General features: G+C 51.5%; 1 protein-coding gene across 1 annotated transcript in view; it reads left to right on the forward strand.

Annotated features, from left to right (window-relative positions):
• Nucleotides 1–14,841, forward strand: part of CSMD2 (CUB and Sushi multiple domains 2) — a 558,434-nt gene that overhangs the window by 445,764 nt on the left and 97,829 nt on the right. Inside the window, exons 29-32 of the mRNA XM_036256013.1 lie at nucleotides 1,537–1,724; nucleotides 10,824–11,018; nucleotides 11,898–12,014; nucleotides 13,264–13,377. Coding sequence (XP_036111906.1) covers nucleotides 1,537–1,724; nucleotides 10,824–11,018; nucleotides 11,898–12,014; nucleotides 13,264–13,377 — 614 coding nt within the window. The remainder of the gene's footprint in view (nucleotides 1–1,536; nucleotides 1,725–10,823; nucleotides 11,019–11,897; nucleotides 12,015–13,263; nucleotides 13,378–14,841) is intronic.

A 14,841-nucleotide genomic window follows, 5' to 3' on the forward strand; every position in this document is an offset into this window, starting at 1 on the left:
AGTTTTCCAAAGTGGTTGAACCCAGTGGGGTATACAAGCTCTGGTGGCTCCACATTCTTGCCAGTCCTTGGATTTTTCCATCATTTTCACTCTACCCAATCAAGAGCTAATATTCGCCCTGGCTGGTGTTGCTCAGTGGTTAGAGTTTCAACCCGCATACTGAAGGTCTCAGGTACCATTCCCAGTTAAGGGCACATACCTGGGTTGCAGGTTCCAGGGTGTGTGTGCAGGAAGCAATCAGTCAGTGTGTGTGTGTCAATCTCTCCTTCCCTCTCTCTCCCTCCCTCTCCCCCTCCCTTCTATCTCTCTGAAAATCAGTGGAAGAAACATCCTCCAGTGAGGATTAACAACAACAACAACAACAAACTCTAATATTCAATTTACTAAACTAAGGCAATTTTGAAATAGATTTTTTTCCCCACACTACGGCCAGGAAAGCTAAGAAAGAGGCAGAGCTGTGGGTGCAGGAGTGGGTGGCAGACCTTCAGGGGAGCTGAGAGGGGCTCAGGGACCGGGGAGGAGCCAAGGTCCTGATGGGAAAATGCCCCTTCCTGCCCGCAAACGGCTCACTCAGTGGCTCTCTCCCCTGGGAAAAGAAGGCCCAGCAAGGCACAGAGGCCGGAGGAGGCCGGGGTTCTGGACCTGCTCTGGCTGACCCCTGGGTGTGTGGACTTGGTAACTCATTTTCCCTTCTGTGCACAGCATAGTGAATAGAGACAATCCTGGGCTATAATCACCAAACTCGTTGAGAGACTCGATCTGAATTATTCCAACCACTAAAAAGAAATGATCATTATGCGAGGTAATAGAGGTGCTGATTATCATCACTTCGTATTGCATCTGTAAATGTATCCAGTCAGCTTGCTGTATGCCTTGAACTTACACACGGTGTATGTCAAATACATTTCAATTAAAACGTTTTTCTCGTCCTGGCCAGTGTAGCTCAGCAGTTAGAGCGTCGGCCCACAGACGAAGGGTCTTGGGCTCAGTTCCCAGTCAAGGGACCAGAATGGCGGTTCGATCCCGGGCCTGTCAGGGCGCATGTGGGAGGAAACATTGATGTGTCTCTCTCACATCGCTGTTTCTCTCCCTCTCTCTCCCGCCCTCCTACTCGATCTAAAAATCAATGGAAAAATATCCTCAGGTGAGGATTAACCAGAAAACATGTATTTATTTAAAAAGAGGATGTTCGGTTTTAGCTCCGGTTTTCTGGATGCTGACTCTGAAGTCAGCCTCCTCTGCCCCACCTGCTTCTTCCACCTCGTCCACTGTGACTGGGGGTCACTGGGGCTGCATCCTCCCCCACCCCACCAGCAAGCCTCGGGCGGGGCATCGGAGGGTGGACTTGCTGCCGAGAGGCCTGGAACCAGCCCCCCACAGATACCAAGGGACAGTGAGATGATCGTGTGGTTTTGTCTTTTATTCTATGATACCGGTACAGAAGTTGAATTGTAGCTGTTACACCAACTTCGGCTGTGCCCAGTACAAGCCTCTGTTTGACCTTGGTGGGGCGGGGTGGGTGTTCTTGTTCCGCAGCTTTAACCTGGAGCCCGGCTACGACTTCCTCCACGTCTACGACGGGCGGGACTCCCTCAGCCCTCTCATCGGGAGCTTCTACGGCTCCCAGCTCCCCGGCCGCATCGAGAGCAGCAGCAACAGCCTCTTCCTTGCCTTCCGCAGCGACGCGTCGGTGAGCAACGCTGGCTTCGTCATCGACTACACAGGTAAGGGCCCTGCTGGCAGAGGTGGCTGAGGGCAGGGCCCGTCCACCTGCCGGAGGGAAAGTCCCCAGGTGGTGAGAGCAGTGGGCTGAGTCCCAGGGCGCCGCCCCAAGGACACCGCTCCACCCGCGGAGGACCTGCCTCCTCTAGGCTCTCCAGGTGACAGCCTTCCCCGGCCACTGGCCCCGGGCCTGGGGGAGAGGCCAGCATTCTTTCTACCCCTCGTTTCTATTTTCACATCAGCTCTCCTCCTCCCTCCTTTTTCTCTGAGGATCTTCCTGGCTCTCCAGTCCCTCAGCCTCAGCCCACACATCCACTGCCCGGTCACTCCCTGCATTTGCTGAGGATTCTGATCGAAGGCTCCATCTCCCCTCCACCCCACCGCCTCCCACCATCCTGCATAGCTTCGGTGCATATGGACAGCTCATCGAACTCCTGGGGGCACGGTGCCTGGCCCTCTGTCCCGGGGACTCTCTGGCACCTTGCCGTAGACTGGACACTTTCCGATGCTTCCTGATCACACCTTCTCATCCCTCCAGTTCCCCCATTCGCTTATTCTCATTGCACTTTTGGGTGAATTAAGACAAGTTCAATAGCGTAAGAGTCAGGAGAGGGGTCAGCAGATTTTTCCTTAAAGAACCAAACAGTAAACATTTTGGGCTCCGAGTCACATCATCTCCATCACAACCACTCAGCTCTGCCGTTGTAGCAGTAAAGCCGCCGACGACAGCACACAGGAATGGGCGTGGCTGTGTTCCAGTAGAAGTCCACTTATAAGACCAGGCCACAGCCCAGCCTGGTCAAGACTATCAGCCTGACCAGGTACAAGGCTCATAGTTACCATTAAGCCGTTGTGTAGACTTGGGTAAGTTCATTTAACCTCTTGAAAACTCCATTTCCTCAACTATGAAATGATGGCAGAATAATTCCTCTCTCACAGAAATGTAAAGATCAATGAGTTCATTCATCAGAGCTCTTGGCACGGCGCCTGGCCCAGATCCAGCCGCATTGTTCAGATGGGTGTAGTCACGGTCACAGGGACAGTGACAGGCTCTCAAGGACCCCCTTTCTCCTACTCTCTTGTTGACCTCTTCTTCTTCTCTAATCATCCCAGACACCATTATCCAAATCCTAGCTCCATTTCTTGCTTAGTTTGTGAGCATGGCATGTTATTATCTCTCGGAACCCATTTCTTGTATCTCCGCCTATCTAATTATGTTTCAGTAGGATCAAATGAAAAGATACTGTATACTTACATGTGTCTGAGTAAAACATGCAGTATGCACTGAAGACCCTACAGATACTCTAGAGATGATCGATTGTGTGATTGTTACTGTAACCCGCGTGCACCCAGGCCTGGCCAGCCTGGGTGTGCAAATGGAGGAGGACATTACCAGTTACAAATGAGAAGTTTCTGGCTCATGTCTCCCACCCATGTAATGGAGGACCTCAGCAACCTGTCCAAGTGCTTTTTAACAAAATATTTTTGGCAACTCCTGGGAACATGGTGAGGATTACCAAAATGAGCAGACACACGAAGTGAGCAAATGCTGTTGGAAATGGTGCTGATAGCCTTGCTTGACGGAGGGTTGTCGCAAAGCTTCAGTTCATGAAAAGCACAGTATCCGCAAAGCCCAGTCCAGTGAAGCGCAGTGACATGAGGTACGCCTGTATGTATAACGTGAATATCTGTGATAACGTGTGTGTGTCCTGGATGCGGCTCCAGTCCTTAGCAAAGAACTGAGACACGCTACACTCCGCGAGTCCGTAGGGCACTCCAGGTAGGAGGATAATCCAGTGAGGACCTGCTGAGTCAGGTCTGGATCCTGGGAAGAGGAGCAGTGGCTTCCTCCACCTGGGAGCCATCGTTCTACCCCAAGGCAGACTCCCGTCTTGCCGACAGGTCCAGGGCTCTGCGGATGCTGAGGACCTGGGTTTCCTGAGGGATGTGGCTGCAAGGGTTTTGCTCTGGGAGGTGAGAAGAGCCACATGGAGAGAGATTGTGGACTCATTTGGCCTCAGTCCAATGAAAACCACTCTCTGAGGTCAAACCCCACCCCAGGGCAGGTAGACCAGGAGTCTTCCCACATCCCACCACCTTCCCAAGTGGGAAGCAGGAACAGTCAGGTTGCATCTTAGTCAGGGATCATTTAGTTTCAAATCGAGAAACCCATTCAGACCAACTTAAGCAAGCAAAAAAAAAGAGGGTAATTTATTTTTTATAAACTGCAAAAAAACAGAACTCAACCAACTTGAGACAAAAAAATATACTATTATAAGGAAAATAACTAATGGCCAAACTAATTTAAGCTAAAAAGGGTTCTGTGTTTTAACAATGCGGAGAACGAGAACTGACGAGAACTGAACACCGGAGGGGAATATATCTTTGGAATACAGGAGCCTTGGGGCAGGAGGTGGAAGGGATGGCCATCAGCCTGGCAGAGTCGGAGGGGAGACCACCCTCCCGTCTCGGGGCCCCTCGGCTCCTCCCCGCTCCTTTCTGAGTACTCGCCACGTGCTCACCTCTCTGCAGGTCAGGGTTCATTGCTTCTCCATTTTCCTAAGACAGGTGTGGCTGCCTCACCCTTTGAATCACCCCCGAGTCCGCATCCCAGTTCCGAATCCCAGAGGACCATCAGACTGACCAGGCCTAAGTCGGGTGTCCACTGAGCAGTGTCGTAGGGTTAGGCTTTGTTTTTTCTTTATTGATTTTAGATAGAGGAAGGGAGAAGGAGAGAGAGGGAGAAACACTGATGAGAGAGCACAATGATTGGCCACTGCCTGCATGCCCCCCACGGGGGATCCGGCCCACAACCTGGGCATGTGCCCTGACTGGGAATCAAACCGGCGACCTCTTGGTGCCTGGGTCAGTGCTCAACCACTGAGCCACCTCAGCTGGGCGGATTAGGCTTTTTTCAGGGAGCTACGATAGATCAGACATTTTCATTCATTTGTTCACTCAGTAAATAGTTAGTGAGAACCTACTCTGCTCCGGACACTGCTAGGACAGAGCAAAGCCCCTGCCTCCGTGGAGTTCACGTCCTGGACTGACAGATGTTTCTGTGCCAGGTGAGAAGCTGGCATTGGCAGTCCCCCAGTCATGGGGCAGAAATGGGTCGTTCCTCTGTGTCTGTTCAGTTGCTAATAGAGGGTGGCCGTGGTGTCTCAGCCAGCTCTGGACGGGCCCCCTGGGGGATGATTCTGAATACAACCATGTCAGTTGTGGATTTCTGAGACTGCTCTGAGGCACTTCTTATCCTCATTCAGCCTCCTGGGGAGCTTTTACCCTCCTCTAAGGAAACAAAGGAGATGAGGAGGGTCCTCTCTGTTGGATACAGTTTTTAAAAATTAGTCCCAGGGAGGTTATTGTCTTTCTCCAGGCCAGTGAAATCGGAAGAATGGGGGGGGGGGGGCAGGCTTTATTCTCATCTTCTAACAGGTGTGGTGGCCTCTTCCTGGGCAGGAAGTGGACATTCATACAAGAGTACAGACCATTCATTCACTTGACAATTGTTTATTGAGCCTCTACTTCATGCCATGCCCTGTGCTGGGTATGGGAGGTACACTAGTGAGCAAAATGGTCATGGTTCCCCCTCTGAGGGAGGTAGTGGTGGGCGAGGGAGACAGACAATAAAGAAGTAGACAATCTGGAAGTTAGAGAAGAACAGGCTACTCTGAGAAAGAAATGAGGAGCCCACTTCAGAATGGTAGACGGTCAAGGCGAAGGCCTCACCAAGCAGGTGACCTTGAAGCAGATAACTAAAGCCCGGCAGGTGTGGCTCAGTGGTTGAGCACCGACCCATGCACCAAGAGGTCGCCAATTCGATTGCTGGTCAGGGCGCATGCCCAGCTTGTGGGCCCGATTCCCAGTGGGGGGACGCAGGAGGCGGCCAATCAATATTCACTCTCATTGATGTTTCTATCTCCCTCTCCCTCTCCCATCCTCTCTCTCTAAAATTAATAAAGAAATTAATTAATTCTGGGATCCATATGTAAAAAAGACAGAAAGAAACAGAGAACTAAACAAGTTCGAGAAGAGCAGGCTGGGCTGGTGTTCCAGACACAGAGACGAGGAGTCCAAGTGGGTGTTAGAGAATCTGAAAGAGTCAGGAAAGGCCCAGCCGAATCAGCCTTTACCAGAAGGTACTGAAAATGACCTGTGTTCTCTTTCAAGCCCTTGGGAGTCACACAGTGAGCCAAGGAGTCGTTGTAGCTTTCCACACCTGCTCCCACCAGCAGCAGCACCACCACCCACCGCTGCCATGGGCCGCCTTTCTGAATTCCGAGTGGAGAGCTCTTCAGTTCTGCCTATTTTTAAAGTAACATCTGCTTGCAGGAAAAATTCAAACAATACAGAAGCATGTAAGATGTACTCCAAAACTTAACATCCTCTGCTACTACCATCCCCTGCGTAACATTATTCATGGTTTATTATCTCATTCCAGATATTGTCTATAAAGTAATGTAAACTCTAGACCAGGGGTTGGCAAACTTTCTCTGTAAAAGGCAAGAGAGTAAATATTTTAGGCTTAGCAGGCCAGATGGTCCCTGTTGCATCTGCTCAATTCTGCTGTTACAGTGTCAAAACAGCTGTAGACACTGTGTAAACAAATGGGCGTAGCTGTGTACCAATAAAACTTTATTTACAGAAACAGGTAGGGAGCCTGTGAATTGTGGCTTGCTGGTCCCAGTTCTATGTGCATGGGATCACACCGTGCGTACTAATCTGTAATGTGGAGGGGTTTTGTTTTTGCTTTGCTTTGTTTCTGTTTTTTTGTGTGTGCCCTCCTCAACCCCCAGCGATATCGATCTTGGACATCTTTCCATATCAGTATTCAAAGACTTCCAGTATTCTTTTTAAAGGCTGCTTATATTTCCGTGGATGGCTTTAATTCCACCTTTTTAAATACTAGTTCTTTACTATGTTGAGTATTTCCGTTGTTGTTGTCTTTGTGTGTGTATGTGTGTCTTTCGTTTGTTTGTTTGCCTTACTATTAGAGTGTTTGGAAATGGCCCTTCCCTACTAGGACAAAAAGAAGCAGGTTCTACCCTGGCTGGTGTGGCTCAGTGGTTGGAGCATCGGACTGAGGCCCAAAAGGTCTCGGGTTCGATTTCCAGTCAAGGGTACATACCTGGGTTTTGGGTTCAATCCCTGGCCTCAGTTGAGGTCGTGTAGGAGTCAGCTGATGTGTCTCTCTCACATCGATGTTTCTCTCTCTCTCTCCCCGTTCCTCCCTCCCTTCCACTGTCTCTAAAAAAAAAAAAAAAAATGGAAAAATATCCTTGGGTAAGGATTAACAAAGAAAAAAAAAGAAGAAGAAGAAACTGGTTCATTTAATTTTCCCTTTTTGGAGGGCCTGGGTTTTATTTATTATCATGATGATGTTTTAGTCATTTAGTTTTATCATTCGCAGCTGAGCCCTGGTTTGGCAGGCCTAAGACTGAATTCTGGTCTTAATTCTGCCTCTTAGTAGCTGAATGGGTTGGAAACGTATTTCGCCTGTCTGATCACCACGTTCCCCATCTATAACCCGGACAGGGGGGTGCCAGGCCCTGCCTGCTGCAGAGACCACTGTGATGTACAAACGAGATAACAGAGTGGAGAGTGCTTGGAACATTGTAGAGCGGTATCAGAGGCTATCACCATTGTCCTTATCCTAATCGTTACTGTTGACGGGATACCATTGGGAGGATGAGCTCCTCGCGCTCTGACACGCAGTGACTATGGAGCAGAGTCTGTAGTGGGATCGTTGATGTGGTTGTTGACTTTCCAAGCCCCGAGGTGTTCAGCCAATCAATTCCGCATCCGTTTATTAAGCCTCTATTATGTGTCAAATGCGGCCTAGTGCCCAGTTCTGTGCCAGCTGCTGGAAATAAGAGAATAGGTGATGGTCTCTGTCCTCTGTGAGTCCAGAACCCACTGCAAAGAAACATACCTTCTCAAATTACAAGATAATGCCATGCGTGCTGTAGGCAAGAAAAGAAAAACGGAATCTGCCAGAGAGAAGACCAAGGCCAGAACCTCGCTCGAGAGAGGGTGGCGTTGAAAAGCGTAGGTGTTTGCCGCACAGACGACGGAGGACAGGGCTTCCGGACACGGTGCATCGTTCTGGGGCCCAAAGCCAGGGCAGCAGCTACCGAAAAGCACAGTTACTCTTAGGAGGTCGAAGTCTATCCTCCTTCCTGTAAAAGAAGTCATGCAGGGCCAGGTTCCTTTGGTCTTCCTCTCCACCTGCTAGTGCATGGCTCCCATCTCCAAGGTCATCGCGGGATCCAAGAGGGAGCTCCAACCACGATGTCCGAGTCCCAGTCCTCGGGGAGGAGGGAGGGAAGGAAGAAGGAAGGGCCAAAGAGCATGCTCTCAGCTGTCCCCTTCCCGTAAGCAGCCCTTCTAGAAATCCCACACTTAGCCATTTAAGAAAAACATATCGGCCCTGGCCAGTTTGGCTCAGCGGTTAGAGCGTCAGCCTGCGGTCCGGAGAGACCCGGGTTCGGTTCCCGCTAAGGGCATGTACCTCGGTTGCAGTTTGTCCCCAGCCCTGGTTGGTCGTGCGGGTGGAGCCACTCGATGTGTCCCTTCACGTCGATGTTTCTCGCTCTCTCTCCCTTCCTCTCTCTCCCTCCCACTCTATCTGTACAAAAAATGGAAAAATGTCCTCGGTTGAGGATTAAAAAAAAAGAAAAAAAAAAAAAAAAGAAAAACACATCGGGCGCCTGCCATGTGCCAGGCCCTGGACTACCGCAGTGAGAACACTAGAAAACTGTCCTCGTGAAACCTGCGTTGTAGTGGAGGGAGACAGCGAAGTAAGGTAAACATGTAATACATGAGGCAGTGTCGACCTCAGTGCAGAGGGGGAAAGCAGAGAAGGATGGTGGGGAGTCTGGGGAAAGGAATATTGACATGTTAAATAGCTGGTCAGGAAGGTGTCACTCTCCAAGATGATTTCCAGCCCTGGATTTCTAACCAAATTCGGACATCGAGTTTAACCCTCAAAGAAGTGAGACAAAGAGCCATGCAGATGGGAGAACATTCTGTACGCAGAGGCCAATATGGTGGAGCAGAGTTGGCAAAGGAACACTGAGAGTTGAGCTCACAGAGGGGAGGATCGGAGGAGAATACGCAGGACAGTGTAGGCTTACAGGGATTTTGGCTTTTACTCTTAATGGGACAGTAGGCTATTATTTGACCAGACTGTGTTTAGATCTCTTTGGCCAGATCTAGCTGTCCAGGAGTCTGGGAAGTGTAGATTTTAGCTGGTGCCTTGATACCCTGCATAAAATCTGGGTTCCTTTATTTCAGGATGAAGGTGGGGAATGGATATTGGATGCCACAGCTGGTTTTGCCACTAATGAGCTGTGTGAATTTGGTCCCAAGTTACTTAATTTCTCTGAACTTCAAATAAGATTTGACCCACTTTGAATTTATAAAAAGGACAGATGAAACATAAGGCCTGGCGACCATTCTGTATCTCTGTAATTGACATGTGAGTCACCCAATGGCCAGCTGTATTCTTGCCAGAGCCACCCAGTTTAAGGGGAAAACAGATTTGATCTTGGAGTCAAGGAGACCCACCACAGGGCACCCACGGAAAACACCAAGGGGTCATCCTGTAGGTGAAGACCATTTCCTAGGTGCCACTTGAGTTTGAAGTTACTGGCATATCTGGGATGGCTCCACCTCTTGGGCAAAGACAAAGAGCCGGGCCCTCTACGGGCCCCAGGGCAAGACTGGCTGGACTCAGCAGAATCACACACCCTCCGAGCCCCATTCCGCCAGTCGACAGGCTGAGTGGCAGCTGAATGACGCACTCTCCAGCCACAGTTGCCTCTGGTATATGTAGCTTAAAAGCACTCAGGTGACAATGACAGCCATCAGCAAATTTCCTCCTGAGCCATTCATCTCTGAACTCTGACCCCTTTGATTCTGGCTCTGTCCTCCTTAAATCCGCTCTTTGAATGGCTAAGTCCTCCCCAAGGGCTGCTGGCCTCTTTGTGAGCTTCGGTCTCCACACCTCTGGTAGCATAGCCTCCAGGGCGGCGAGGGAACCCTGAGATCAGGTGCAGGTTCCTAATTCTGACCAGCCTTGCTGGTGTCCTGACGCCGCCCAGCCCTGAGGACAGGGCTCTGGACCACCAGTGGTCCTGGAACAAGGACGACAAGGAAAGGCGGCGGTGCATGGCCGGGCCCGTGGCCCAGGAGTCCAGCTGCTGGTCGGGGCGCTGTGGAGGGCGGTTCAGGGCCCTGTCTAGTCCTGTTTATTGCCCAGCAGCATCAAGTTCACTCTGGTCCAGTGCAGAGGGACAAAATGGGTGCCTGTGAGGCCCATCTGTGGGAAGACATATAAGCATAGTAGCCAAACGGAAAAACACTGCTGTTCTGATGAACTGGCCAGCACCCAGTGCCCCATTGCAAAGCCCTGGAAAACTGTGTTGGGGACCGGGACTTATCCCAGAGGCTAAAGTGGGGTTTTCTCCTTTCTTCCTAAATCTAAGTATTCACCCCCGGGTGCTCAGCAGTGCCTGTAAGGTGTGGCTGTGACACCTGCACAGCCAAGACCAGCTCCACCTCCTGGCCGACAGCACAGCTGCAGGCAGAAGAAAGAAGAAAAGCAAGCAGCCTCCGAAGGCGGGCCCTGCTCCCCCGCGGGGACAGGAGGTGGAGGAGGCCTGCCGTGCTGAGTGTGGGCCGGCAAAGATGCGCCAAGGGGTGGACTGTGCCTGTGCACTGACCATTACCGCAGCGACCTGTCCCCACCTGGGACATGACCTGGGACCCTCGGCTCTTGCCACTCAGAGCATCGAGCACCTCCCCTGGGAGAGTGGGCTAAGGGATGAGGGGGCACCCCAAAGGTTTACCTGCATTGCCCTCCTTTGTGGGTCAAGGCAAGAATGTGGGGCGAGGAGGTGAAATTTCACTCTCCAAGATGATGCCCAGCCCTGGATTTCTAACCAAATTCAGAGAAGTTTCCGGACCTGGTGGGAAGAGGGCCAGCAGCCCCCCGTCCCCGTGGGCTCTGTGGCTGGAGTTCCCATCTTCTTGGAAGGAGGCCACTAAGGGGTCCTGAGTGTGTGTGTGTGTATGTTTGTTTTCCTTTTTTCCAGAAAACCCACGAGAGTCATGTTTCGATCCTGGTTCAGTCAAGAACGGCACACGAGTGGGGTCTGACCTAAAGCTGGGCTCCTCCATCACCTACTACTGCCATGGGGGCTACGAGGTGGAGGGCCCCTCCACCCTGAGCTGCGTCCTGGGGCCCGACGGCAAGCCTGTGTGGAGCAACCCCCGGCCAGTGTGCACAGGTGGCCGAGCCAGCGTGGGGCGGGGAAGGAGGGAGGGAGGGCAAGGGCGCGGGGGAGGAGGACAGGTCCTCAGAGGGGGGGCTCCTTGGGTTCACTGTGAATGAAAATGGCTGATCATTCACCAGGTGTACTAGTCCCGGTCAGTATGTCATCTCTCTGAGGTCACAGTGTCCCCACCCACACTCAGATAGATGTCTTCACCATTGGCCCCCAGACTTGCAGTAGCTCCTAGCAGAGAGGAGGGAGTTTAAAGGTGACCGGCTTTTAGGAAACGTCTCTGAGAGGTGCGAGGGGGGGAGGGGGGAGCTGACTCAGGGATCTGGGTTAGCCATGGGTCCTAGCAGACAGGGTGGCCACCTGTGCTGAACGGCAAGGAGACCCCTCTGCCCAGGTGAAGAGCATGGCTCTGAGGTCCACCCCCTGTGCCATAGGGTGCCAGGGATGGGAGCAGAAGGTGCCTGGGTCATATGGGCTGGCCTCTCGTAGTGGGACTAGTCTGGGGCAGCCATAGCTGTCTACTCATGCAGACACTAACCACTCAGGGAGCAGCAGATTAGTTCTGGTTCTACTTGTAAGCAGAAGAGGCTCCTAAAATGCTCCTCAAGGCTGTACTTCTAGGGACCAATGCCTGCGCTAATAGTTAGAGGGCCAGGATTGACGTGCTCAGGAGGGCCCGTGATAGCATCGGGGTGGGTTCCAGGCCATGTGCCAGTCCAGAGGTGGACGTGCTGGGGCAGGGGGGGCAGTATGCTCAGAACCCTTCTCCATCTGGTGCCTCTGTACCTCATGGCAGCCCCCCAGGGTCCAGAGCTCAAGCTGGAGTGACAGAGCAGAGAATAGACAGCTGAAGAGAGGCCCTCCATCTGATTTCTCTTCCAGCCCCCTGCGGAGGACAGTATGTGGGTTCAGATGGAGTTGTCTTGTCCCCCAACTACCCCCAGAACTACACCAGCGGACAAATCTGCCTGTATTTTGTCACTGTGCCCAAGGATTATGGTATCGGTTTTTATATGTTTGTTTACATGTTTTCTAACTTCTCTCAACTCCTCGGGTCCTTCCTTCCCAGTTGTATCCACTCCCTTGGTGGGAACGGGCAGAACAGTGTCCCGGGCAGGACATCTGGGTGCGGGTGCCATGAAGGGGGCTGTAGGATACACTCCTAACACATGAGGGGGAAGGGCACAAGTCAAGACGAACCGGGCACGGGTGGTGAAGACTAGGCAGGAACGAGGGAGGCAGGGGCCACTGGCTCCCAGCAGGGCCCAGGTCTGAACAGAGGTGCTGCAGATCCAGGTGGATGGGAACCTGGGGACAGTAGTCAGGCGACAGGAAGAGGGGAGGAGTGGAATGGGCCGGGCTGGCAAGGGCAGGTGAGGGAGCTGGAGCCGCATCACCCGCTCTTGCTCTGAGATGGAGCCTGGTCCAGCAGCTGTCAGTAGGATGTGCAGGAAAAGAGTGAGGAGCAGGTCCACGTCCTGAGAAGACAGAGAAACCTCCGGGTTCCAAGAATCCACCGTAAAAAGAAGCCAGGTTTGTCACCTGGTTGGCAGTGGGGAGAGTCAGGAGTCCTGCCAACCCTGGAGAACTCAGGAAGTTCCTGACCAGTTGTACCTGGGTCATCAGGTGACCGGCCCGGCTGCTTTCTCCATGAATCTCCTCTTTGTAGTAGGAGGAGGAACTATTTTCTGAACACAGTTGGTGTTGGATGGGGCAAAGGGCATCAATATATCCCGACCGCCTAGGAGACGGACGGGGCAACCCGCAGAGAGCTGGCTGCTTAGTCCCAAGAGAGAGGATAGAGTGGACCCAGGGCAAGGTCCGCTGTCATTTGCCAAACTTTTATTAAGCACCTACTGGGGACAAGTCCTGAGATTGCATGGAAAATGGGGGTGTTACCCAAAGCCCTTTGATGTCCTTGAGTCGTGGCTGTGGCTGTCCTCTGGGAAAGGAATACGATTAACTCAGTGCCACCTCCACCAGCCTGACCATGAGTGCAGTTCCCCGTGTCATCGTGACCCATGTAGAATGCCATCCAGCCCTTCCCAGCTCCCTGAGGCCCTGTGCCTAGGGTCTGGCCAGGGTGCTAATCAGCCATTCAAAAGGCTCAGCAAGGGGTGAGCCCGTGAACCAACAACTTCTTCTGAGGGTTCCCCCTTCCTGGCCCGGGGTCCCCCAGACCTCCCATCCTTCCCCCATGGCCACACGGCCATCCACACTGAGACCACCACACCTGTCTCCTCCACAGTGGTATTTGGACAGTTCGCCTTCTTCCACACGGCCCTCAACGACGTGGTGGAGGTGCATGATGGCCACAGCCAGCTCTCCCGGCTCCTCAGCTCCCTGTCGGGCACGCACACAGGTACCCAGGGCTCGGCCAGCGAGGGGGATGCGGTGGGTCGTGGGTACCAGGGGCCAGCTCAGAGGAAACAGGCCCTATAAGCCTGGCTACAGGTGGGGCCCCCCAGTTCTGTGTCTGTCGTGAGCTAGAGCCCTCTACCACACGAGTCACCTGCTGATCGCCCAACCCGGAGGGGGCTCCAGAAACTGCCGTCACCCCAAGCTGTCTGCACTACCCCCGGGGGCATAACATCCCAGTTGTTTTGTATTTAGCCCCAACAAGTTTTTCTAATTATAAACATATTGCATTTTCGTTGTAGAAAACTTAGAGCCAACAAGAAAATAATTAGAGAGAGAATTACAATAAAAGCCACCCAGAAAGGACCCCTGAAAAGATAGTGTATTTCCTTCCCATCTTTATACCTACTTAGACTTAATCTTTTACATATTTTACTGAACAAAGCAATATACATATTTTTATTGAAATATTCATTGTGAGCATTTCTCTGTCATTATTTTATTCTATAATAGGATTCTTAAATGCTGCATAATAGTCTATCATGTAGTTATTTAAAATTTATGTAATGAATTCCCTATTGTTGAACATTGAGATTGTTTCTAATTTTTCACTCTTATGAATAGAATTTCAGGGTACTATACATGTCATTATATGTATCTCTCTTGCCTTAGAATATCTGGAAATAGAAATACCAAGGTAAAGGATATGTGAGACCCTTCATTCTATTTTTTTTTGTATTCCTCACCCGAGGATATTTTTCTATTTATCATCAGATAGAGTGGGAAGGAGAGAGAGAGAGAAACATTGACGTGAGAGGGACACATCAACTGGTTACCTCCTGCACGACCCCGACCAGGGCCGGGGAAGAACCATAACCAAGGTACATGTCCCTGACCGGAATCAAACCCGCAGCTCATTGGTCCGCTGGCCAATGCTCTAACCGCTGACCCGAACCAGCCCGAGCTGAGCCCCTCGTTCTTTCTTCTTTTTCCACCCTGACACCCTCCTCCCTATGCCCCAGAGAGTTCTTGCCACTTTGTTCACCAACAATGCATAAGAGGGCATGTTTTTGGTTTTTGTTTTTTATCCTCACCCGAGGACATTTTTCCATTTTTTGTTCAGATAGAGTGGGAGGGAGAGAGAGAGAGAGAGAGAGAAACATCAATGTGAAAGGGACACATCGAGTGGCTGCCACCCACACGACCCAACCAGGGCCGGGGACAAACTGCAACCAAGGTATGTGCCCTTAGCGGGAACCTAACGGTCTCTCGGGACCACAGGCCGACGCTCTAACCGCTGAGCCAAACCGGGCGGGGCAAGAGGGTGTGTTTTATCCTCACAAAATTAGGTAATTAAAAAATAAAAGCGTTATCAGTTTGAAAAGTGAAAATGGTATCCATTTTTTTAATTTGCCTTTTATATTATTAGTTAGGTGAACATTTTTATAATGAAATTATTGGCCCATTC

This window comes from Molossus molossus, unplaced genomic scaffold, assembly GCF_014108415.1.
Source record: "Molossus molossus isolate mMolMol1 unplaced genomic scaffold, mMolMol1.p scaffold_m16_p_12, whole genome shotgun sequence".
Classification (NCBI taxonomy): domain Eukaryota; kingdom Metazoa; phylum Chordata; class Mammalia; order Chiroptera; family Molossidae; genus Molossus; species Molossus molossus.